Here is a 23,730-nt window from a genome sequence, read left to right on the forward strand (position 1 = left end):
CAGTAGAGTGTCCCTGGATTTCATTTTGAAAATCTGGTAACCTTAGTGTAGCGGATACCTGAACCTTGCATACTACCTGTGTACGCAGGTTCTTTGCATGCCACTGGGCTGTCATATATACTGTATTTTCTGGCGTATAAGACTACTTTTGAACCTCAAAAAAATTCCCCAAAAATGGGGGGTCGTCTTATACGCCGAGTATAATATCTCCACGGTAACCTAAGTATAAGTATTACCGGTAGATGTCTCAAGACCCTGGCTGTGTGGGAATCCTGTACCGGTATACCGTATGTACCGTAGCTTTGGCTACATACAGTGTACCGCGCTGAGCCAATCAGGGAGAGCGATGTATTCTATTATTGAATGCAAAGCCTGCTCGGATTGGCAGAGTAACATCAGCCCGCCTCTCTGACTCTGCCAATCCGAGCAGGCTTTGCATTCAATAATAGAATACATGGCTCACTGTGATTGGCTCAGCTCGGTATACTGTATGTAGCCGAAGCTACGGTACATACGGTATACCGGAACAGGAAGCAGCAAGCGTCTTGAGATTACATCTACTGGTAATACTTAGGGTACCTTGGAGATATTATGAGAGATTACATGTATTACAGTACTTGGGGTACCTTGGAGATCTATGAGAAATCTGATGTTTTTCAATGGTGTTGTCTTGCTTCGGAAGGGGGGTAGTCTTATACAGCGAGTATAGCCCAAAACCTATGTTTTAATTCGAAAATTAGGGGGGTCGTCTTATACGTCCAGTCGTCTTATACGCTGGAAAATACGGTATTTATTAATCATTTTATGTACAACAATAAACAGTTTCATTCTGTGCATTCTTACTTTTAATAAAGTCATGAAAAATATGATTGTTTGAAGGTGCGCTGCCCCAGAATCCTGAGGAAAACAAAATACATGTGCTTTAAATACAATGCTTAGCATGCAATGCAATTGTGATTTAACGTATCATAATTAAATACAGCATTCAATATGTGACTGCAACAGATAGTAACACAATATATATAATAAACCAAAGGATGTTAAACTAACCAATTTCAACCCCTACACATATCTCCCATCTATACAGTATTAAGGAAGGGAAAGCTTGATTATTGATGTGTTTGCAACCATTGCTGAATGGATTAATTTACCTGTATAATATATATAATATATCTATCTATATCTATATCTATATCTATATCTATATCTATATATATATATAAACTTTAGAGCTGGGAATTCCCCCACACAGAAACAATTAGTCTTTTATGAAGATTAAATTCATATCTTTAATACCACTGGAGCTGCTACGCTAACCAGGAGGTCATTAAAGGGGAACTCCGAAGTTGATGCAACTTTTCTGTTTGTGTCTTCTCACTTGCTAACAGTTTCACAAAAGAGAAGGACACTAATGACTTCAAAGTGTACCATCAAACGAGTTCCAAAGTTTGGCCAATAATATGTGTTATGTTTTCCCCCTAGGCTAATGTTACAACCGTAAACCTTAGTCCTTGGCTCAGAACATCCTTGAGATTTAGTTTCACTATTATTTCTCTGATTATGTTCTCAGGGAGGACCATTTCAATATCCAGAGCCAGGGCTAAATGTTTATGTCTCTCGGACCTGTAAGACTAATTAAAGTGAAAGAGGTCCTGTTGTATATCAAACTCAGGTTTACAAGAATTACATTGAATTCAAATGCTTACAGCCTAGAGTACGGCTTAAATTCTGTTCATGTTACTGTATGCTCATTGTGATGTAATGTCAAGTTGTTTCAAAACCTTGCCTTAAAGATCTTACTTGATTCACAAAATTACATTGTCTGTTCAGAGTCAGTAGTATGCGTGTTTGGTGGTGTTAGTGAGAGAGGGGAAAACTCAGTTGGGGCCTCAAGAGTGAATGGAAACCCTTTTTAACCAAGCAGCCCTCAAGGGGTTAGCGCTACGCTTCCAAATGTTTTCTCTCCAGCTATAAAGGAATGAACTAATATCACTTTGGGTATCAACAATTGAAGTGTGCTACATAAGTATTAAGTAAATAAAATTGTACCTGCGTCCTAAAGAATCATATGTCATTTGAAAAATTAGATTGAGGCATTGAGGACTTTCATGGTACCGCAGAGACTTACAACACCGTAAATATAAAAAAGTATACATTTAATTTGTTTATACAAATATTAAAAACAACTACCCATATAGGAAGGGAAATAAACAGCGCACATAATGGTATAATAGTCCACTAACGGCACCTAGGCCATTAGAAACAAACTAGACAAGAATAATTTGGGCGATGAGAAATTCCTCTAGCATAGATTGGATATTCGTGTAACTCTCTGCACAGAGGGACCACTAATTTGCCTCCAATCTTACTCTACATGTTTCGCGGGGAATCCGCTTGGTCAGGAGTACTATTCAAGAGGAATTGATCAATGATTGCTTGGTAGGGAAAAATGACAAACGAGCGACAATGGATGCAAGTCGGATCCAGACAGTGTTCAGATAGATGTTTCTTACACTTCCAAGATACCACAAGGTAAGTACGGCGTGAAAAGGCATGGTATATATGCAACTATATATTGGCTAGGACGATAGTGGGCCCCGAGCAGGTACTAAAGTGGGCAAACAATCCCTTGAGTAAATGTTTATAATTACCTCAGACAATTATGTAGGCAATATAGCCATGTAAAAAATGTGAAAAAAGGTATAGTGCGCTCAACACAATCATAAATATTAAACATATGACATCTGGGGTGACCCAAATATTATGGTGATCTTCATACAGTGTGAAAAACCATATGTGAAAATTCTTTATGCAAAAACATATAATTTATAACAATCGTGAAAAAAAAAAATATATATATATATATATATATATATATATAAAGTCTTCCAATTGATCCAGATAATCTCAAATAGCCAAAGATCAAGCTTCCATCAATAGTGGATCTTCAATCTTGCTAATCTTAGACCGATATGTGAGGGTGAAATAGAGGGTATCCAATGGCGGCTTCAATGCGTGGGCTGAATGTTTCTCCACTCCACCATATCCAACTCACCGATGTGGCTGGAGATACTGTACTCTAATGTAGTTCCCCCATAACAAAAGATATAAAGTGCCAATAGTGCATTATCCTTTTAAAAAACTTTATTAAAAAAGAAACACACTTAAATGGCAAATGAAAGGAACTGGGCATAAACAATGGTTCCAAGTGTAACGAACGTGACCGCCTGCAGTGCGGAACACGTGGTGTTGCGTGACGGCGTGGCTACTCCCCTCTGACGCGTTTCTTCTTATCAGGCTTCAGCTGGGACCGGAGCATGTGCTTATCAGGCTTAAGTTGGGACCGGAGCACGTGCTCCTGTCCCAGCTGAAGCCTGATAAGGAGAAACTCGTCATGGGGAGTAGCCACGCCGTCACGCCACACCACGTGTTCGGTACACTTGGAACCATTGTTTATGCCCAGTTGCTTCCATTTGCCATGTAAGTGTGTTTCTTTTTTAATACTTTTTTTTAAAAGGATAATGCACTATTGGTACTTTATATCTTTTGTTATGGGGGGAGCTACATTAGAGTACAGTTTCGCCAGCCACATCGGTGAGTTGGATATGGTGGAGTGGAGAAACATTCAGCCCACGCATTGAACCCGCCATTGGATACCTTCTATCTGGTGCATCCGTATAAACAACAGTGGTTTATGCCTACCTTCTACATACTTCTGGTAAGAAGTTTGCAGTACCACTGAGGTGTCACCTCACTTGATTTCATTTGTTCACGTGGAAAGTGCCTATTCACCAATAAGGCTCACTGTTTAGTGTTATCTGGTAAGAGGCTATTTCTTCTATTTCACCCTCACATATCGGTCTAAGATTAGCAAGATTGAAGATCCACTATTGATGGAAGCTTGATCTTTGGCTATTTGAGATTATCTGGATCAATTGGAGATCTTTATATATATATATATTTATTTTTCATGATTGTTATAAATTATATGTTTTTGCATAAAGAATTTTCACATATGGTTATATGGTAATATATATAACGCATGAATTATAATGGGTTTGTGTTTCAAATTGATCACATCTGGGATGTCTACTAGACTCTTGTTTTGGTCAGGTTTAAGTCAGTAATTACTAAGAATTGTAGGCCTATAATACATAACGCCAAATTTCCATGAAAACAATTGTACCGCTTTTGGTACAGAATTCCTGACATAATCATACCGCCAGGGACTCAGGGAGGTTAACTGATTTAAAGGTGAAAATTGGGGTAGATCAGTATATTGACTTGATTTATGACTTGACCATAATAAAAGACTTGACTTGACTTGCTTGACTTCTATCAGGGACTCGACTTGACTTGCTTGCTTTTCACCACAGTAACTTGGGAATTGCTTGAGACTTGAAGGTTAAGACTTAAAACTTGCTTGTGACTTGCACATGTGTGACTTACTCCCATGTCTGGTTAGCACACCTTATTTTCTTTCAAAATATAGCCATGTAGTTCAATATGGACGTAGGAAAATGCCAATGGATGTAGGAACATGCCGATTAAGCGGCATGGTGACGGGGTCTAAGCTGAGATAACCAGTCAGCCCACTTCTTGCTGTAAATATCACAGTGTGTTCCTACATCCATATTGAACTACAATATGGATGTAGGAATGTATGCTCACATGTAATCAGTTTATGGATGGAGGATTGAGGGATGAATGAAAATTTAGCATTCTCAATTCACGGAGTGCTTTTCGTTTGATGGAAGCTGATTTGTTGATTTGCTACACAAGTAAAATACTTAAATGTTTTGGGTTGAAACTCATGCAGGAACTTGCTGCACAAACCTACAGTTTTAAAAGATATCATTGCTCATGGGTAAATGATTGTCTGATGGGCAAGGCATCATTACAGTTCATAGGAAAATGTCAGATCCCCTAGTGAACAATGTATAGCAATCTGCAACATATGTTTGTATCACCTCAGTCAGGTCAGTGCTTTCTGTGGAATGACATCACTCCAATAATAACTAGAATTACCATATAAATTGAATATACCTGTAGAAGAGACGTGTGCCTTAAACCCCCTGGGCCATAATATCTTAGTTTGTAACTGGAAAATTGCCTTTAATATCCTCTAATAATCATGTCTGCATACAATTAACATTTTTATCTTGAAGATTCTTACTTTCAGTAATTTCACGAATGAGATTATCGCTTGAAAGCGCGCTGCCCCACAGTCCTGCACAAGAACCAAAAATACTTCTGTATTATTCATCCTTTTGGTTAGCATAGATGACTACATAAATCTAACTGGCATGGTGTATAGCTGTGGACATATGCTGTATAATTTTCACTATATTTATTAAGAACAGAATTTGAGCAAACCTATCACAAACCTATGAAATTCAAAGTGATCATACAATGAAAAATGCATAGGCTAAGATTGCATTCTGGGAAACGTGTGTTGGTCAATAGACCCAGATAAATGGGCAGTTCTCATATCTTATAGTAGAAACAAATGTGGCTATAGATGAAGTGCTTTTTTTTTTCTGCCACCATTAGTTGCAGGAAGGTAAATCTCTCGATTCCCCCATCAACACAGTCAGTGTTGACAGGGGAAATCTTCTCGTGGAGCTATTGTGTTCTACCTGCGGGAACCACGAAGAGTCATCATGGCCAGTAGAAAACATAGTGATCATTGCTAGCGGCTATAGCGATTTTCTTTTCTGCAACCTGTGGTCAGCCAAAATTCAAACCCTCCATGGCTGGCTTTAGTTTGGTCACACATGACACTTCTTGGTTAGTGATGCCATCCATGACAAGAAAAGAACAATAGAGATGCTCAGAAGGTGAAGAAGGTGAGGTCAAGCTGTTTGCCTATATAATATAAGTTTTTTATTAGCTAATATTGTAGACAAGTAATGATAATTTATCTAAAACCTCCTGAAAGCCCATAACACAGTGGTGTACCAACACCTGTTATCGGGACAAGAAATTAAGGAAAAAATCTCCTTATAGTCTACATAGAGCCAAAACATGTAATTGTTTCAGGAGAGGTTAAAAACCTCTACCAAGTTATTTTTTGCTATGTCCAGGTAGAGAGATTTCTATTCATTTCCTGTACTGGAGGAAATCTCTCCGAGGTGAACAAAGTTTTTCCTCACTTTTTGTTCTGATGAGAAAGCAAAATTTTTGGATTTCTCCTTGCTTACTGTCTCAGTGACAATGGTCACCAGGACAAATAGAGGGATGAAATTATCCCCAGTGAAGATGAGACTTTGACAAAAAGTCTTGAGTCTCAAGAGTCAAAACTTGCCAAAATTGTTCCATGAAGATCAAAAGTGACACCCAGCTTTCTGCACATTAATTGCACATCTTTTTCTGCTTCATTATGTTGCAATGTTCCTTCCAGCTTACCATTAAGATATGCCAAGTCCTTCTCAGGCTGTTTCTTCAATAAACGTCCTGCTTCAAACTTACTGCCTAAAAACTCAGTCTTCACAAAACATTTGTAAGCAGGAAATCCACACATGTGTGGAGTAAACTCAAACCAAGTTCCTGAAATGAGAATATTTTCTTCAGTATTTGCCCATTCAGAGATTAGTATTTTAAAATATTGTTGTTTTTTTACCTTTCAAACTTACTACTTGTTAGTGACAAAATGCTTAATTTCAGTTAAAGGTTTAACCTTTTTCTTTTCAATGATAGCTAAAGCTAGCCTATACCAAGTAACCTAAGATGTGTAACTTTAGTCAACCACTATGGTAATCATGCATACTTCTAGAGAGTGGCCTAGAATACTTAACATTTTTCTTAATTATTATTCTCTGTGCTGAAGGTCATGTGACCAAAGCCTAGACTTCAGTCACTGGGGGTGAGATTTACTAAAACTGGAGTGTGCAAAATCTTTTGAAGCTTTGCATTTATGCCACTCGGCTTCCAGGTTTTATTGTTAAAGCTTATTTGAACAAGCTGAAGTTAGAAGCTGATTGGCTACCATGCGCAGCTGCACCAGAATATAAATGCACCCCTTTTAGTAAATCTCTGCCATGGTGTCTGTCAAATGGCCTTGGGAGGCTGATGTTTATGCAGCACCTGCTAATTGGTTGTTCTGCCTAAACAGTGTTCTTCCCCTTTCGCACACATCACATATTCAATGCCTTTTCACTGGTATGTGGATTCCCATATCTGGGTCCTTTCACTGTTCCTGTGGTTGGTTCCCATTTTGTGGAGTGCTGCCAAACTGGAGCCAGTGTCCCTAGTGTCAATTTCAGTGATCCTTACAAAACCCACCACCCCGTTTGTTCTTGTGTTTTTCACTGTTTCCGTCACTGGAGGGCATACGAATAGAAGGAGAGCAGAAGAAAGGTGAGTATTTCATGAGTCTCTGTAATGGTTTTTTGATTTTTTGATTATAGTGAGAGAGAGTAAGTTAAGGCCAAGGCCACCTGGTAGAGTGGTAAATGTATTTATTTATTACTGTTAAACTCTCGGGATGTATTCAATTTTAGTTCTAAAGTAACCTCCAAGAAGATATTAAAAAAATCACTGAATCTAGTTATGTATTTTTTCACAAAATACATACAGGAGTTTTAGATGCAACTCATACAGATACCTGAATTTGCCTTGATTTCAGCCACTTATCACCTGAACAGCAGCACTAACAAGGAACATGCTGACAGGTGAAGAAAGCAGATAGATGATCTTTTCAGACTATTGCTACTCCTTCACTGTCCATTCACATGCTGGGGACAGGTAGGTGACCTAGTTGTGTTTCTTAACCACTTTACCACCGGAGGATTTTGCTGTCTTACGTCCAGGCCACTTTTTGCGATTCGGCACTGTGCGACTTTAACTGACAATTGCGCGGTCGTGTGACGCCGTACCCAAACAAAATTTACGTACTTTTTTCCCACAAACAGAGCTTTCTTTTGGTGGTATTTGATCACCTGTGCGATTTTTACTTTTTGCGCTATAAACAAAAAAAGAGCGTAAATTTTGAAAAAATAACAATATTTTTCACATTTTTTTATATGAAATTCCCCCCCAAAAAAATGTAAAAATCTAAATTTTTTTACATTTTTGACCAATTTGTTTTCTGCTACCTATGTTTGGTAAAAAAATCACAATAAGTGTATTTTGATTGGTTTGTGCAAAAGTTATTGCGTTTACTAACTAAGGGAAAGATTTCTGTCATTTTTGGTGTTTTTTTTTTTTAACGAGTAATGGCGGCGATCTGCGATTTTTATTGCGGGACTGCGACATTGCGGCGGGCAGATCGGACCCTTGACTGACATTTTTGACACTTTTGGGGGTACCTGTGACATTACTACAGTAATCATTGCTATACATATGCACTGTTACTGTAAAAATGACACTGGCAGGGAAGGGGTTAATTTTATTGGAGAGGGAGGGGTTAATGTATGCCTGGTGCTTACTGACATGTGTGGGTGGAGGCGACTGAGTGACACAGGGATAGATCGCAGGGCGGATCTCCAGACTCGATTCCCCGACGATCGGGGAAGAGCGGCGGCGATCGCCGCTGCTCCTCCCCTGGCCCGACTCCCGCTGTGACTGAAAACAGTGGGAGCGAGCCTCCGGCGGCGCGCGAGCGCCGCCCACAAGAGGGAGGAGTCCAGCGACGTAGGTGTACGTCGCTGGACGGGAACGAGCCACTTTGCTGCAGTACAGTCAACGTGACTGGTCGGCAAGTGGTTAAAGAGGAACTTCTTTCTGGCATAAATGTACATCCGCATCTACTCTTCTGGGCCGCCATAATCCCACACGTGTGCAGATGTACAGCAGGTCTCTGTCAGGTCTTTGTAATTTGGTAGAGGCCTGCGGCACATCTGTCCATGCATAAAAGATTCCTACACAAGTGCACACACCTCTGGTTACAGGCATCTGTTACCTTGTAGAGATGTGTGCCATGTGTGTGCATGCACAGAAGTACTCTGGGTATGCAGAAATACCCAACATGTGCACAGATTGGTTCCAATAAATGGCAGAGAGTAGCATGCACATGCACGGAATCCTATGACACACATGCGTCCTTCAGAAAAAAAATGCCTCCTGGGATGTGTGTTGAAGACAACCCAGCAGGGGTGCCTATATCATTTCCACCTAGGCAGGTAAGGTGTAAGTGCTGGGCTGCAGCATTAAAAATGTAATAAACTTTTGTAAAAGTGAGAAAATTATATCTAATTGTGAAATAGGGAGAAGGAACCGGGAGGGAAAATATATTTTAATGTTTCAAGGTCCGTTTTAACTACTGCAAAGAAAAGTCAGAAAACTTGGCTAGCTATGCTGTGTGACAGGTTTGTATATATTTTAGGACTGGAGAGATTGAAATATACATCCTAAAGTTGGGGTTCAACTAATTGCCTGATGTTCAGTTTTAAGATCTTTGCTGCTTTTATTTTTTACTAGCAATATTTATTTGGCACAATCACCTTCTTCTTTTTCAATAGCAGAGTAGACTGGGTATGGGTTTACCCCATTCTCACACCCATCTTTGTCATTCGACAGATTTCTTTCATGTATCTGAAGGAAGAGAGACACACATAACAAAAAAATAATGGTATGTAACAAGTAAGTATACCAGTTAGTGTCTTTTTAGGATAAATTGTTTTTTTTTTTTTTTTTAGGATATTTACAGAATTAAAACAGGTTGTTCCAGAAATTTAGACAATATAAGCCAATGTGGCCATTAAGGATAATTCAGAAGCAGAGTTACTGAAGAAGAACATGAAGCACATGACACAAGTCATGGGTGATGAGTGAAACTAACAAGCTGATAAACACATACAAAAAATAGGTAGTAGATGAAAGCCACCATCAGAAATGTCATCATTACAAAACAAGACATGATAAGGCAAGACCAAGACTCAGGCCAAATGTAGATGATAGCTAAAAGTGGTAGGCATGAACTAGAATGTCAGCAGACACATACCCTGAAGCAAAAACAAAGAGATTTGATGATAGTTGGGCATCAAGCTACCATCCAACCATCACAAATTCTACCTCATCAAAGATTACCATCCATGCAAATGTCATCTAAATATGCATAAATATGTCAATAGAGAATAGGGAAGGGACACCCCTGCACTGGTATTGACTTAAAATGTGGGAAAGCAATAGCAATATGTGAAAATCCAACAGAGTTGATTCTTCTCCTGAGGGCAATCAGCCAGAAGATATCTGAGGAGGTTGGGGAGTACACATAAGCATGCAACTGTGTCTCTGTCTAACTACAAGAAATCAAACTGGCTGACAATCTTTTAATGTTTGTGGACCCCCCTTTGTGATCTGCTGAGGCATTGCAGACTCTGATTACACCTCATAGGGAGCAGTAAGCAGGGTATAAAGCAAATGAGAGAGGTAATCATTATTAAAGAAAAAGGGTTTCTTCTCTAGCATCCAACAAATTGATTGTGTGCATTCCTCATCTGTTTTTGTCAACAAGCAAACCAATAGGAAGCTGACTTACATATTCTTCATACTGCTTGTTTTACCTCCAGCAGGACATTCATTAAGTTTATTCTCCCTGCAATATTAAATTTGGCCACTAGATAAGGCCAAGAATAAATCTACTGTTTTACAGAAACTAGAAACTGTTTAGCTTTAATAAAAACTCCCATCATCCCTCATTCTAACAAAATGGAACAGGTGCATCCTGGGAGCCAAGACTTTATTTTAAAGTTGTTGTAAAGGCAGAAGATTTTTTATCTAATGCACTCTATGCATTAGGATAAAAAACTTTTTGTGTACAGCAGCCCCCCTCAGCCCCCCTAATACTTACCTGAGCCCCATCATGATCCAGCGATGCGCATGAGTGCCTCGGCTTTCCTGGACTCTCCCTCCTGATTGTCTGAGACACAGCAGCGGTGCCATTGGCTTCTACTGCTGTCAATCAAAGTCACTTAGCCAATAAGGAGAGAGGGGCGGAGCCAAACCACGGCTCCATGTCTGAATAGACATGCAGAGCTGTGGCTTAGCTTGGGAGCCCCCAGAGCAAGCTGCTTGCTGTGGGGGCACTCGAAGGGAGGAAGAAGCCAGGAGTGCTGGCGAGGGACCCGAGAAGTGTAGGATCTGGGGTGCTCTGTGCAAAACCATTACATAGAGCAGGTAATTATAGCACGTTTGTTATTTTTAAAGAAAAAAAAACGAGACTTTAGTATCACTTCAAGAACTAAAAGAGGTAACCAGCCATCATTCCTTCAGCACATGTTGTGGATTGAATTTATATCCCCATTAGACCGCATCGCTGGTAAGCATGGACTTATTGCAATCTGCAGCCTAGTAATCTCATTGTGTTTTCTATGTTTCATACGTTGATTGTATGTATTTCTCATCTGTTTTTGTTAATAGTTTCACCCACCCTGTTTTGTAATAAAGCTTCAAGATTACATTTAGTCTGGCTTATTGCAGAATAGGAGGTTTAGCTGCATGTCGAGTTACAGACAAGGAAACATGTAGCGGGAACAGAACACTGCTCCTAGGTCATGTACCTCTCTCATCCCACATGAGGGATACCTCCAAATGCCCTCATAACTTATGCATATAACACGTGAAGCCACGCACGGCTTTCCCCTTCTGCCTGAACAACTTTATTAACAACAGTAACAGAAACACTCCATCCATGTCATCCCACTAACATATTCCCCTCACCCTACTTTAGCTTAAGTTTAAATCTAAGATTATGCCCCATTAGGGGGCGAAATGCGTCAGTACAGTGCCGATGACAAGCGGTGTGCAGCTTCATGTTTTTGATGCTAGACTAATGCCAATGTAAACATCATTCTAGGTACATTATGACTTGTACTTACTTCATTAGTCATCCAGTAAACAACCACATAGGCCCACAAATCAGTCAGTGAGTATACTTCTTCCAAAAACGCCTTCTCTAACTTCTCCCATGACTTGTCCCAGTTCCATGTGGATTGGAGTCGATCATATAACTGACTCTCCATTTCTTCCATGCATGAAAAGTCTGACCACTTTTCATTATTATATAATGATGCCATACACCTGAAAGGTTTGAAGTCATTAGATGTTTGATACTTTTACTCATTATAAAATCTATATTTTTATTTGGTTTAATGGGATTGGCTTTAACCTGAACCTGTGAGGGCAGAAAAATATATAAGTAGGCACCGTTGCCATGTTTTTAAAGATGAAGATTACAGGGCTAACATCCAACACCTGGTTTCATTAACCTGAAAAAAGCATATAACCAGAGAGGGTCTAAAATAAGTCTGGTTTTGTTATGTTACAGTCTTATTCCAAAATGGATTAAATTCATTTTCCTCAAAATTCTACAAACAATACCCCATAATGACAATGTGAAAGACATTTGTTTGAAATCTTTGCAAATTTATTTAAAATAAAAAACTAAAAAAATCCCATGTATATTAGTTTTCACAGCCTTTGCTCAATACTTTGTTGAAGCACCTTTAGCACCAATTACAGCCTCAAGTCTTTTTGAGTATGATGCTACAAGCTTGGCACACCTATTTTTGGGCATCTCATTCTTCTTTGCAGGACCTCTCAAGCTCCATCAGATTGGATGGGGAGCTTCGGTGCACAGCCATTTTCAGATCTCTCCAGAGATGTTCAATCGGATTCAAGTCTGGGCTTTGGCTGGGCCACTCAAGGACATTCACAGAGTTGTCCCATACCCACTCCTTTGTTATCTTGGCTGTGTGCTTAGGGCCGTTGTAATGATGGAAGATGAACCTTCGCCACAGTTTGAGGTCCTACTCCAGAGCGCTCTGGAGCTAGTTTTCATCAATGATGTTTCTGTACATTGCAGCATTTATCTTTTTCTTCATCCTGACATGGTCTCCCAGTTAATGCCGCTGAAAAACATCCACACACCACAATGCTGTCATCACCATGCTTCACTGTAGGGATGGTATTGGCCAGGTGATGAGCGGTGCCTGATTTCCTCCAGACATGAGGCTTGCCATTCAGGCCAAAGGGTTCAATCTTTGTTTCATCAGACCAGAGAATTTTGTTTCTCATGGTCTAAGAGTCCTTCAGGTGCCTTTTACTGAGGGGTGGCTTCCGTTTGGCCACTCTACCATACAGGCCTGATTGGTGGAGTGCTTCAGAGATGGTTGTTCTTCTGGAAAGTTCCACTCTCTCCACAGAGAAACGCTGGAGCCCTGTCAGAGTGAACATCGGGTTATTGGTCACCTCCCTGACTAAGGTCCTTCTCCCCTGATCGCTAAGTTTGGCTGGGCGGCCCACTCTAGGTAGAATCCTTGTGGTTATTACATTTACGGATGTAAATTATGGATTTACAGATGATGGAGGTCACTGTGTTCATTGAGACCTTCAATGCTGAAGACATTTTTCTGTAGCCTTCCTCATATCTGTGCCTCGATACAATCCCATCTTGGAGGTCTACAGACAATTCCTTAGACTTCATAGCTTGGTTTGTGCTCTGACATGCACTGTTAACTGTGGGACCTTATATAGACAGGTGTGTGCCTTTCCAAATCATGTCAAATCAACTAGATTTACCACAGGTGAACTCCAATCAAGTTGTAGAAACATCTCAAGGATGAACAGTGGAAACAGGATGCACTTGGGCTCAATTTTGAGTGTCATGGCAAAGGCTGTGAATACTTATGCAGATATGATTTTTTTCCGTTTTTTATTTTTAGTAAATTTGTAAAGATTTAAATCAAACTTCTTTTACGTTGTCAATATGGAGTATTGTTTGTAGAATTTTGAAAAAAAAAAAATAATTTAATCCATTTTGGAATAAGGCTGTAACATAAAATGTGGAAAAAGTGCTGTGAATACTTTTCAGATGTACTGTATACTGAAAAATGGATTCTGGGTTTACATACACTTTAGGGGTAAGTTTAATAAAATTGGATTAGGTAATTCAGGTGTTGGGTTGGGAGGAGGATTTATCATATAGCAGATTTTTTTTAAGTTCTAATTAATTTAGCTTATTTTTAAGGGAGCTGCATAGTTTTTATTTATGTGGACACCAGCAGCCCCTCACTAAAAATGTTGCTGAAAGTTCAACAAACACTAGGTAGGTGCAATAGGTGTACATACATACCATGTCGATCCAGATGTTCCACAAACATATGTAACAACATCTAAAAGCTTCAGTTCAGACATCTTAGAAAGGGTACCCAGAAAAGCATTCATGGCACGAAGTCCACCCCCAGACCCCAGCACTGCAATGACAGGGGGATCAAAATTCTATAGAAAAACAAAAATAAAGAACCTCAATACAGGTTGGTCTAAAATAATACACTAAAGAAACAGAAAGTACAAAAGAAGCTTGAGGCAATTGTTCACAGTATGCCCTCACCAGAGGTAAGGGTGAATTATTATGCAGGTCCTTATTGGACTTTCTGGCCTTTACTATATAATGTACAGTAGTGGTCCTCAACCCTGGTCCTCAGGGCCCACTAACAGGCCAGGTTTGCAAGATAACTGAAATCCATCCCAGGTGATATAATTTGCTGCTCAGTGATTGCAGTACTCTAGTCTGCATCTCCCGAAGGTAATACTTAAAATCTGGCCTGTTAGTGGGCCCTGAGGACCGGAGTTGAGGACCACTGATGTACAGTACTGTGCAAATGTTTTAGGCAGGTGTGAAGAAATGCAGTAAAGTAGGTGTAGCACCCTACAGGTAGGTGCTGGGTAAATGTGTGGTGGGCCTTGTCTGCCTAACAGCAGGGCCATAATTTCTTTTGGTTAGGGTGTCATGGTTTCCAGGTGTGCCTGCTGAAGGGGAAGTCTCCCCACTGGCTCCTGTGAGAGGCTTCTCATAGGGTAGTGGAGGAAGCACAATCAGGGGACACATTCAAGCTTGTAACTACCCCAGAAGGCAGATTATGCTGCAAAGGATTCTGGGAGTGGGTATAAGTTTGGGGGAAGTGCATGACCCGGCATCTTTGGTGGGAGCAGAGTCCCAGGAGAGAGAGAACGGCTGTCTCTCCTTCTGTCTGAGGAAGAGGATGTCTCAGGGTATCGCCCGAGAATCCAGAGAGTGCCGAGTTGAGCTGAAGGGATCCGGTGTGCCGAGAACCAGTGGAGAGCGAGAGGGGTTCAGTCCCAGGAAAGCCTATACAGGTCGTGAGTACTGAGAAATGCCCCTGGGGGACTGCTTGAAGAGTTAGAGGAGACCACTCTGGAGGAGGTTCTGGGATCCAGTGTCAGATAGCTGTAAAGGGGGTACCTAGGTTGAGGACCCTGAAGTAGCAAAGGGGGTACATAGTCAGTGGACCCTGAAGAGCTAAAAGTGTAAAGGGGGCACCTGCGGTTTTGCCCCTGAATTGTACAGAGTACCAGTTGAGAGTTGCAGCTATACAGTAATTCACAGCAAGCTACCTCAAGCCAGTGCCAGGCTGGAGAGGGGGGTCAGTGACTTTGCAGTGCAGCAGTGTCAGTAGTTCTATGCTCCACAGCCCTGAGTCTTCTGAACCTAGAGTGGAGGATTCAGCACTTCTGTCAAGATACAGAGTGTTCTAAGCATCAGTGAGCGTTGGCTAGTGTCAGCTGGCGTCAAGGCAGCGTTAACAGACATTTTCTGGATAAAGTCCCGAATTGTATTTAGTTAAGCCTAAAGGAGTATCCCACTCATTCCCTTCTCCCATCCCCTTTATCTACAATAAAACCACAAAACAAAGATGCCGGAGTTGTCAATGTCTCAGTTCTCACACACAGGGTCACAGCTCACATGGGCTGGAGAGGTAACCGCCTGTAACAATGGCAGACCCACAGCAGGCCCAATGCCTGGAAAACCTGCTACATAAGAATGCTTTCAAAAAAATATATTTTAATTGCTTATTTTTATCAATCCACAAAATGCAAGGTGAGCAAACAGAAGCCAAATCTAAATCCTAACAATATTTGGTGTGACTATCCTTTGGCTTCAAACCAGCATTAGTTCGTGCACGCTTTGTACATATGCACAAAGTCAGGGATTTTGAAGGATTAGAGTCAAGTGTATGATTACCCAATTATACCAAAAACGTGCTAATGATCATCAATTTCATATGTAGGTTGAAACACAGCCAATGACTGAAACAGCTGTGTAGGAGGCTTAACCACTTGCCGACCGCTCACAGTAATACTACTGCGGCAGGTCGGCTCCCCTGGGTCCTATGTAGCTGTACTCCTAGTGATCTCGCCGCCGGAGGCTCGCTCCCGTTGTGTTTAGACACAGCGGGAGTCGGGCCGGAGGAGGAGAGGCGGCAATTGATCGTGGGGGAAAGTGTGCATAGCTGAACCTGCGATCTCTATCTGTGTCACAGAACCCCCTCCCCCACACACGTCAGTAAGCATGAGGCTCACATTTAACCCCTTGATCACAACAGTGTTAACTCCTTCCCTGCCAGTGTCATTATTACAGTAACAGTGCATATTTTTTGCACTGATTACTAGGGATGTAACAATATCAAAATCTCACGGTACGATACAATTTCGATATTGACCTCACGGTACGATATTTATTGCGATGTTGTGGAAAAGCTCATGGTATTGTTAAATAGCTCATGATAGTGTTTGTGATGATAATAGTGAAAAAATACCGACATTTATTCTGCTTTTGCCAGTCAACAGGCAATTTATTGTTGTATTTATGGATCCATGACAACATAAAACACTGATCACATAGTGCTTTTAAAGTGCAAGTTGTAGTCAGGAACATCAATATTCTGTATAGTAATATTTGGTTGCATAACTGATTATTCTGTGCAATGTTCAAGTTAAGAAGCAGTTAGAACAATTGTAAACAAACAATAGGCAATTCCCTTTAAGTGCAAACAAAGATCAAGTTAAGTCAGGTTTAAATGTGCAAGGCAAATAAAGGCAGCCTTTTAAAACTGGTATTTAGGAACATAACTTAAACTTAAATAAAATAGTCAGTCAAAAAGCCTTTACAAAAACACTGACCTATCATTTAGCTTATGTTCATGTTTTTCATCAGAAAGATCAAAATATCTACATTGCAAGAAAAAAAAAAAAAAACAGTAAAAAAAATCCTTAAACTCTGGTCTATGTAGTTAACAATGATTTGTTCCGCGGGACTGTGTTTATTCCTCTTGCTTTTTGAAGGACACCTGTCCTTTTAATATTGTAACCCAACCACGACGATATCGAGACACGACCACGACGATATCGAGACGACCACGACGATACGATATCGCGATATCTTCGATATCGTTACATCCCTACTGATTACTGTAGTAATGTCACTGGTACCCCCAAAAGTGTCAAAAATGTCAGTTAGGGGCTCGATCTGTCTGCTGCAATGTCGCAGTCCCGCAAAAAATCGCAGATCGCTGCCATTACTAGTAAAAAAAAAAAAAAAACAATAAATATGACATAATTCTTTCCCGTGGTTAGTAAACGCGATAACTTTTGTGCAAACCAATCAAAATACGATTATCGCAATTTTTTTTACCAAACATATGTAGCAGAAAACAAATTGGCCTAAAATGTTAAAAAATTTAGATTTTTCAATTTTTTTGGGGAATGTTATTCCTTTTTTAAAATTATCTTTCAAAATTGTCGCTCTTTTTTTGTTTATAGCGCAAAAAATTTAAAATCTCACAGGTGATCAAATACCCCCAAAAGAAAGCTCTATTTGTGGGAAAAAAGGACGTAAATTTTGTTTGGGTACAGTATCGCACGACTGCGCAACTGTCTGCTAAAATAACGCAGTGCAGAATCGCAAAATATGGTCTGGTCAGGAAGGGGGTAAAATCTTCTGGTCTTAAAGTGGATAAAAATACCCTCATTGAGAATTTTTTTTTCTAAGACATGTAGCTAAATACATTTTAGCCTAAATATATGACAAAAATTGAATATATTGGATATTTTTTAACAGTCAATTTTTTTGCAAAATGTTTTCTCTTTTTTTATTAATATCGCAAAAAATAAAAAGCGCAGAGGTGTTCAAATACCACCAAAAGAAAACTCTGTTTGTGGGGAAAAAAAGGACGTACGTTTTGTTTGGGTACAGCATTGCATGTCCGCGCAATTGTCAGTTAAAGTCACCCCGTGCCAAGTTGAAAAAAGTGGCCTGGTCATTGAGCAGCAAAATCTTCCGGGGCTAAAGTGGTTAAAACTGGGTAAGGAGCAGCCAAACTCTGCTACTTAGGTGAGGTTGTGGAAGACGGTTTCATGTCACAGGTCATACACCATGACAAGACTGAGCACTGCAACAAGACACAATGCCTCTCCCGGGCAAAAATGTCAAAGCAGACTGGGGTTTCAAGATGTACTGTTCAGGCTCTTCTGAAGAAGCACAAAGAAACCGGCAACAATAAAGACCATAAACGCAATGGTCGACCAAGTAAACTTAATATGGGACGTAGATGAAAAAGGCGCTGGTGATCTTTTATATTTACTGGAATAAAACTTGTTCAGGGTAGCACGTGTATTAAATATGTATTAGAAGTGCTTATTAGTGAATAAATTATTATAATTAAAGGTAATAGATATATTTTAAAGTGCACAACTCAAAATTAAAAAATATTTCTGTTGCTTATTGGTAAATAAATATATAAATAGTTATATATAAATAAATAGATAAATAAATCTATTGTACATGCAACAAGCAAATCAATTATATAAATATATAATATTCCGTGCAGCAAACAAATAAAAGTGCTTAATAGTGCGTGCAAAAAAACTCATCAAATATAAACGGATATATTCGTGCTCTCCAGTGAGAAATAATTATATAGCAAGTGTCTCTGCAATTCGTGCAAAAAATATGCTCCTTAAAGTGCTTCAGGTGGTGGGGTGTGACACACGTGGCCTCTTACCAGCTTCCAATGAGTCGCAATGACTCCCAACGCCTGTGATCCCTTTAATTGGGTGGATCAGACCTCTCCTCGATATCTTTTGGGATGGATATCTGCTCCTACATTAGGCATGTATGGACCATATAGTCCGCATAAAGATAAACAAAAAAAGCCTCCAATAGTGAAATATTGTATGCTTTATTTGAAAATTAATAAAAAGGTATACAGTTGGTCCCTTACTATTAGTTGTGCCCTCCTGGCACTGGGCTATTCGGCAGTACACAAAATCTTTCAGTAGTGGGGAATCGTATCCGAGGATCTGCAGCTTCCTCTTAGTTTTCCTCTCACTGTGCTGTGTGCGGCGGTCGGCGAGCGTCCCTGCCTCTGCTACGAATGCCTGTGTGTTTTGCTTCCGGGTTTGTCAGTAACCACAATGCATTTCGCATCTGTGCGTCATCAGGCGGCTCCTGATGACGCCTGATGACGCACAGATGCGAAATGCATTGTGGTTACTGACAAACCCGGAAGCAAAACACACAGGCATTCGTAGCAGAGGCAGGGACGCTCGCCGACCGCCGCACACAGCACAGTGAGAGGAAAACTAAGAGGAAGCTGCAGATCCTCGGATACGATTCCCCACTACTGAAAGATTTTGTGTACTGCCGAATAGCCCAGTGCCAGGAGGGCACAACTAATAGTAAGGGACCAACTGTATACCTTTTTATTAATTTTCAAATAAAGCATACAATATTTCACTATTGGAGGCTTTTTTTGTTTATCTTTATGCGGACTATATGGTCCATACATGCCTAATGTAGGAGCAGATATCCATCCCAAAAGATATCGAGGAGAGGTCTGATCCACCCAATTAAAGGGATCACAGGCATTGGGAATCATTGCGACTCATTGGAAGCTGGTAAGAGGCCACGTGTGTCACACCCCACCACCTGAAGCACTTTAAGGAGCATATTTTTTGCACGAATTGCAGAGACACTTGCTATATAATTATTTCTCACTGGAGAGCACGAATATATCCGTTTATATTTGATGAGTTTTTTTGCACGCACTATTAAGCACTTTTATTTGTTTGCTGCACGGAATATTATATATTTATATAATTGATTTGCTTGTTGCATGTACAATAGATTTATTTATCTATTTATTTATATATAACTATTTATATATTTATTTACCAATAAGCAACAGAAATATTTTTTAATTTTGAGTTGTGCACTTTAAAATATATCTATTACCTTTAATTATAATAATTTATTCACTAATAAGCACTTCTAATACATATTTAATACACGTGCTACCCTGAACAAGTTTTATTCCAGTAAATATAAAAGATCACCAGCGCCTTTTTCATCTACGTCCCATATTTTATATTGTTTTCACAATTAAAAGGGCAGCAGGTTCAGATATATCTTTAAAAAGAGCCAGGCGCCTTCCTATAATTTGCTATTCAAGTAAACTTAATGCTGCAGATGAAAGACATCATGCTTATTTTCCTTTGACATTAGAAGATTTCCAGCAGTGCCATCAGCACAGAACAGGTAGAAAGAAGTGGGACCCATGTACACCCATTTACTATCCAGAGAAGTCTGGCCAGAAGTGGTCTTCACGGACGAATTATGACCAAAACATCATACCACCGATATTGAAACAAGGCCAGGCGACTCAACTATGCATGAAAAGATAGGAACTGGGGTGCAGCAGGTGCTCCGTACTAATGAGTCAAAATATTTGGTTGTAGCAGGAGACAGTTTGTTGGTGAAGGGCTGGAGAGCGGTACAATCAGTGTTAATTTTGACAGCGAATTTCGATTTAGTTTTAGTCATAGTCTTTTGACTTAAATGTAATTTTAGTTTTAGTCATATTTTAGTATTTTGACTAAAATGCTATTTTAATTTTAGTTGTATCTTAGTCATCTGAATTGTTTTAGTTTTAGTTGTATTTTAGTCGACTAAAAACTCCAGTACATTTTAGTCTAATAAAATCTCACATTTTAGTCAACTAAAAATCGAATGGGTTTAGATAAATTGTAATACAAAATTTAACATTTCTCTAGAATTTCCAAACTAATTATATACTCCTGGAGTAAAAATCTAATAATATGTTATTATTTATGGTATTAAGGTTTGAACATGCACTACAGACACAGATTTAGCTATTGTGCTATATAACGTCTTCATGAATAAAACCAAGTTTCATAAACAAACAAAAATATTGCTTTTTGACAAACAGAAGTGCAATTTTAAAATACAAAATCCCAAAAAACTGTAAACTCTATTGTCATTGCACATATTACCTGAATATATTACCAACATTATTATTAAGAAAACATATAAGAAAAGCCTTTGTTCTAATTGTTTCTCTTTCAGCAGCTTAGTAGATGCCCGTTACTTATGCTTATGCGGCAGTGCAATACATGTTTAATCTTTAATGTGCTATTATTACAGGCTCTGGATGGCATTGTGTTGCCAATTTAGAAATGGCCAGCAGAGTAGTGTTAATTTTGATGTCAATTTTCAATTTAGTTTTAGTCATAGTCTTTTGACTAAAATGTAATTTTAGTTTCAGTCGTATTTTAGTCCTATGACTAAATTTCCATTTTAGTTTTAGTCGTATTTTAGTCATCTAAATGGTTTTAGTTTTAGTCGTATTTTAGTCAACTAAAATAGTGTTAATTTAGTCGATCAAAATATTTTAGTCTACTAAATTTACACTGGGTACAATAATGAGTGTCTGCAAGCAACAGTGAAGCATGGTGGAGGGTCCTTGCAAGTTTTGGGGCTGCATTTCTGCAAATGGAGTTGGATATTTGGTCAGGATCAAACATGTCCTCAGTGCTGAGAAATACAGGCAGATACTTATCCATCATGCCATACCATCAGGGAGGCATGTGATTTGCCCCAACTTTATTCTGCAGCAGGATAAAGACCCAAACACACAGCCAATGTCAATAAGAACTATCGTCAGTGTAAAGAAGAACAAGGAGTCCTGGAAGTGATGGTTTGGCCCCCACAGAGCCCTGATCTCAACATCATGGAGTCCGTCTGGGATTATATGCAGAGACAGAAGGATTTGAGGCAGCCGGCATCCAGAGAAGATCAGAGATTCTCCAAGATGTTTGGAACAACCTACCTGCCAAGTTCCTTCATAAACTGTGTGCAAGTGTACCTAGAGCCATTGATGCTGTTTTGATTTGAGTTGGATTTGTCTAGATTGATTCTCTGCTATCAAGCTTAACCAATACATTTCAGCAATACCATTTCTTTAGTCTCAATGAATACAGCCAACTTTCTTGGAAGAATGTTTATTCATAGAGACTATCAAATTTAACATTCACAGTTGTACAGTAGTTTGAGGGTGGGGGGCGCTAAAGGAAGACCTCCTCTTATGGCTAAATTGTAGAACCAGTTAGGGATGGTTTCAGGTATCAGAGGGGGAATGGAAGAAAGGTTTTTTGCTGCCTCATCCTCTTTCTATACCATCTTATTTCCAAAAATAAAAGAAGAAAAAGTCACGTAAAAACTAGAGTGGTAATCTTGCATCATGCAAAGGACACAACTACTCCTTTATTAGCAGAGTGACTGGATGTTCTTAAAAATACTGTGCATAGAGTCACTGGTGGCTTAGGACAATGGAAGGACAGCACGGGTGTGTTCAACCTGGTCCTTTAGGTCAGTGGTCCTCAACCCTGGCCTACAGGGCCCACTAACAGGCCAGATTTGCAAGATAACTGAAATACATCCCAGGTGATATCATTTGCTGCTCAGTGATTGCAGTACTCTAGTCTGCATCTCCCCAAGGTAATACTTAAAATCTGGCCTGTTAGTGGGCCCTGAGGACCGGAGTTGAGGACCACTGCTTTAGGTGGCCACAGAATTCTAGGGATTTTTTGGCAGCTTATTTGAGAATCTATCATAAAAAAAACTGCTTAGGGGGAAGTCTGTTGAGATTTAGATTGATTTAAATGATGGTAGACAATAGAATACAATTTTGTGTTCTAGTTAAATTTTAATTTATTCCCCTGTTGCCTCTGCCAGAATTGCAGCCATATTGGTTTACCTTTCCCAACCACCCCCAGCCCCTTCCTTTGGAAATGTGGTACTTAATTATTAATATTTACTTTAATGTACTTGAACAGATTACAGAAGAAAATAAGAAATATAATTGAAAGCAACAGTACAAAAAAACTCCATACAAACACAAAGAGCAATATACAAAAAGAAAAAAAACTACCTTAACTATTAATCAAATAAACAAAATACACCCTCTAATTATTTCATTCGATTTGAGGAATGATCATATTGGATAGCCTCTCTGTGTTTTTTATCTGGAAAAAATAAATCTTGTTTTTATTTATATGTAAAAATAGTTTTTGCTTTTTTTTGCTTTGTGGATGTACCAATAATATAATCCGAGTTCTCAATACAATGTTTTTAAAGAAAAAAAAAGGAAGAGTCCAGAAAGCAAATTTCACCTATGTGGATCAATAAATTAAATTTAGGGTTTCTGCTTTAGCAACATTTCTATTTTCTGATGGTGAAATTTAGTAATTTTGCAGAAAAATGAATTACGCTGAAATCACTTTGTTTATTCCCACTGATAAAGGCACTTACCTCTGCAGAATTCATACCCTGGGATAAAAGGTTCTTAGCTACTATTCTCTTCCTTGCTTGGACAGATAATGTTTCCCCTTCTGATCTGTTTAGTGTAAATGTAATGAGATATTAAAAAAAAAAAAAATGCAGTATTGAAAACAAAAGTATTTGAAGCTTTTCCTGACAAAGCGTACTTTACTTAAAGGACAATATTTTTCAAGTTTAAGTGCATGCAAAAGCATTTCTACTATCTCACACTATTCACAATACTATCTTGACAATGCTTTTATCTGATCACCTGTGTCCACCTAGCACTACACTCTTCCTCTTGCCCTAAC

General features: G+C 39.3%; 1 protein-coding gene across 3 annotated transcripts in view; it reads right to left on the reverse strand.

Moving 5' to 3' along the window:
* LOC309551240 (cytosolic phospholipase A2 gamma-like) overlaps positions 1-23,730 on the reverse strand; it is an 84,929-nt gene that overhangs the window by 54,779 nt on the left and 6,420 nt on the right. For all 3 annotated transcript variants that reach the window (XM_082251753.1, XM_082251755.1, XM_082251754.1), the window contains exons 3-9: positions 23,411-23,495; positions 14,075-14,220; positions 11,820-12,021; positions 9,444-9,534; positions 6,409-6,549; positions 5,177-5,230; positions 844-897 (exon numbers count right to left, since the gene is read on the reverse strand). In XM_082251753.1, the coding sequence (XP_082107879.1) occupies positions 844-897; positions 5,177-5,230; positions 6,409-6,549; positions 9,444-9,534; positions 11,820-12,021; positions 14,075-14,220; positions 23,411-23,495 (773 nt within the window). The remainder of the gene's footprint in view (positions 1-843; positions 898-5,176; positions 5,231-6,408; positions 6,550-9,443; positions 9,535-11,819; positions 12,022-14,074; positions 14,221-23,410; positions 23,496-23,730) is intronic.

Source organism: Pelophylax lessonae (genome assembly GCF_965119305.1).
Source record: "Pelophylax lessonae genome assembly, chromosome: 3".
Classification (NCBI taxonomy): Eukaryota; Metazoa; Chordata; class Amphibia; order Anura; family Ranidae; genus Pelophylax; species Pelophylax lessonae.